This window comes from Rhinopithecus bieti, unplaced genomic scaffold (genome assembly GCF_001698545.2).
Source record: "Rhinopithecus bieti isolate Rb0 unplaced genomic scaffold, ASM169854v2 scaffold_6380, whole genome shotgun sequence".
NCBI classification, from domain to species: domain Eukaryota; kingdom Metazoa; phylum Chordata; class Mammalia; order Primates; family Cercopithecidae; genus Rhinopithecus; species Rhinopithecus bieti.
This window is the reverse complement of record NW_016806642.1, coordinates 1,930,103-1,932,659: the sequence shown is the minus strand read 5'-3', so window position 1 is coordinate 1,932,659 and position 2,557 is coordinate 1,930,103. Positions and strand designations below refer to the sequence as shown.

Genomic DNA, 2,557 nt, shown 5'->3' with positions numbered 1-2,557 from the left:
AAAAAAAAAAAAAAAAAAAAGGATTGGTCTTGGAGGAACAAAGTATCATTACACTGGCAGTGATAAGTTACCCTTATAATAATCAAAAACAGACTCAATCAAGCAGGTGGGTCCCCAAATTTGTAAGGTGTTGAGAATCTAGGAGGACATTATGGTTGTTTCCAATCATCAGATCTGAGTTCATATCTATCAATTACTTGGGATTCATCAAAATATTTCTCTAAGAACTTGTTTTGTGCCATATACTGTTCAAGGCATCGGAGAGATTATAGAAAGTAAAGTAAGACAAGCCAGGCGCGGTGGCTCAAGCCTGTAATCCCAGCACTTTGGGAGGCCGAGACGGGTGGATCACGAGGTCAGGAGATCGAGACCATCCTGGCTAACACGGTGAAACCCCGTCTCTACTAAAAAAATACAAAAATCTAGCCGGGCGAGGTGGCGGGCGCCTGTAGTCCCAGCTACTCAGGAGGCTGAGGCAGGAGAATGGCGTAAACCCGGGAGGTGGAACTTGCAGTGAGCTGAGATCCGGCCACTGCACTCCAGCCCTGGTGACATAGCGAGACTCCATCTCAAAAAAAAAAAAAAAAAAAAGGAAAGTAAGACAAAAATGAATCCCAGCTCTCAGAAGAGTCTAGTAAAAGAAAAAAGCGTCAATAATCATGAGTGTCACAAGAGGAATTATACAAGGAACACAATGGTTATTAAGCAGGGACCTAAAAAGCAGTTAGGAATTACCAAAGTGAATAGATTGCTTTTCAGGTAAGCCTTAGCAAAGGTCAAGAGTTAACCTGATTCACTACACCAGATTTTCTTGTCTGGAAAATGAGAATGTCATCACAGTAACAAGAATTAAATGACATTAAGTACATAAAATGCCTAGCCCAGCACCATGACCAGCACCTAGTAAGAATTCAAAAGGGTGGTAACTTAACACTACTTACAGTACTATACAAAAAAACATTTAAGTGCTTTAAACAAAAATATAACCTAACACATGGTTTCTTTCTCGTTTTGTTTTTTTTTTTTTTTTTGAGACGGAGTCCGCCCGTCTCGGCCTCCCAAAGTGCTGGGATTACAGGCTTGAGCCACCACGCCCGGCCAACACGTGGTTTCTTAAAGATACTGCTACTACTTCTACTTCTTATGTTCCCAAAAGGACCCAGCCAGTGACTTCTAAGAGGTCCTTAAATTACGTAAAAGGAAAACAAAGTCTTAAATTACCTTGTCGGTCCTGCTGCCACGGTTTGGGCGCCCACCACGCCCACGTCCACCTCGTCCTCCCCTGCCACCACGTCCTGGGCGGCCAAGGTCTCCAAAATTGATCTCCAGCTGAGACGTTATATCATTTGCTGGCTTCCGGAAATGATGGTCCATAACGGAATCTTCAGCATGAGCCTAAAAATATAAGTGAAGATGACTGGGTTATTAGTAGAAAAGTCACGTAGCAAAATTTATAAATAATGAGCTTTCTTCTAAAAAGACCAAAAATCCAAACTGTACTTTCTGTGAACAAACGTCTCAATGCCTCCACAGGTAACAAGCTAGGGCTCAGCTATAATGATCTTGGAGGAATAATTTCCTTCACTTTTCTCTATCTCAAAATTGCAGGTAATATCAGCAGTCCTCAACTAAAGACATATATGCTATCACAATCAACCCAAATGGCTGAAGCCCATCCCAGACCTACTGAATCATAACCTTTAGCAGTGAAATCTGGACAAGTACATTTTAAATATGTCCTTCAGATCAGGACTCCAATGTGAATCCTTGATGAAGACCTCTGGAGAGATGACATATAAGGCTACTACTATCATTGAAGTTAAAAAGAACATGCAAGTTAAAAAGAAAACCTCTGTTCTACACTCTTTCAACTATAACTAGGGTAACGACCTTATTCCATACAAACTTTTCAGAAGCATCTTCTGTTAATATACAACCATTATGTTTTTCTACACAAATATAAAGAGCTACAAATTCAAGTGAAACACTACACACTTTACATAAGAGGGGAATCTTGTAAAGCTATGCACAAATAAATCCACAGCTTAAATGTGTCACAGGAACTTTTTTTTTTTTTTGAGACCAGGTCTCACTGTCACCAGGCTGGAGTGCAGTGGCGCGATCTGGGTTCATTGCAACCTCCACCTCCCAGGCTCAAGCGATCCTCCCACCTCAGCCTTCCAAGTAGCTGGGACTACACGCACATGCCACGATGTCTGGCGAATTTTTTTTTTTTTTTGAGACGGGAGTCTCGCTCTGTCGCCCAGGCTGGAGTGCAGTGGCGCAATCTCGGCTCACTGCAAGCTCAGCCTCCCAGGTTTAGGCCATTCTCCTGCCTCAGCCTTCCGAGTAGCTGGGGCTACAGGCGCCTGCCACCACGCCCGGCTAATTTTTTTGTATTTTTTTTGTATTTTTTGTATTTTTTTTGAGACGGAGTCTCACTCTGTCGCCAGGGCTGGAGTGCAGTGGCCGGATCTCAGCTCACTGCAAGCTCCGCCTCCCGGGTTCACGCCATTCTCCTGCCTCAGCCTCCCGAGTAGCTGGGACTACAGGCGCC

The 2,557-nt window shown here is 43.4% G+C and overlaps 1 protein-coding gene across 4 annotated transcripts in view; it reads right to left on the bottom strand.

Annotated features, from left to right (window-relative positions):
- Positions 1-1,197: 1,197 nt before the first annotated feature.
- The window catches only part of SERBP1 (SERPINE1 mRNA binding protein 1), a 17,222-nt gene continuing 15,862 nt past the window's right edge, over positions 1,198-2,557 (bottom strand). For all 4 annotated transcript variants that reach the window (XM_017877149.1, XM_017877151.1, XM_017877150.1 and 1 more), the window contains exon 7: positions 1,198-1,395. In XM_017877149.1, the coding sequence (XP_017732638.1) occupies positions 1,213-1,395 (183 nt within the window). In that variant the 3' untranslated portion in view covers positions 1,198-1,212. The remainder of the gene's footprint in view (positions 1,396-2,557) is intronic.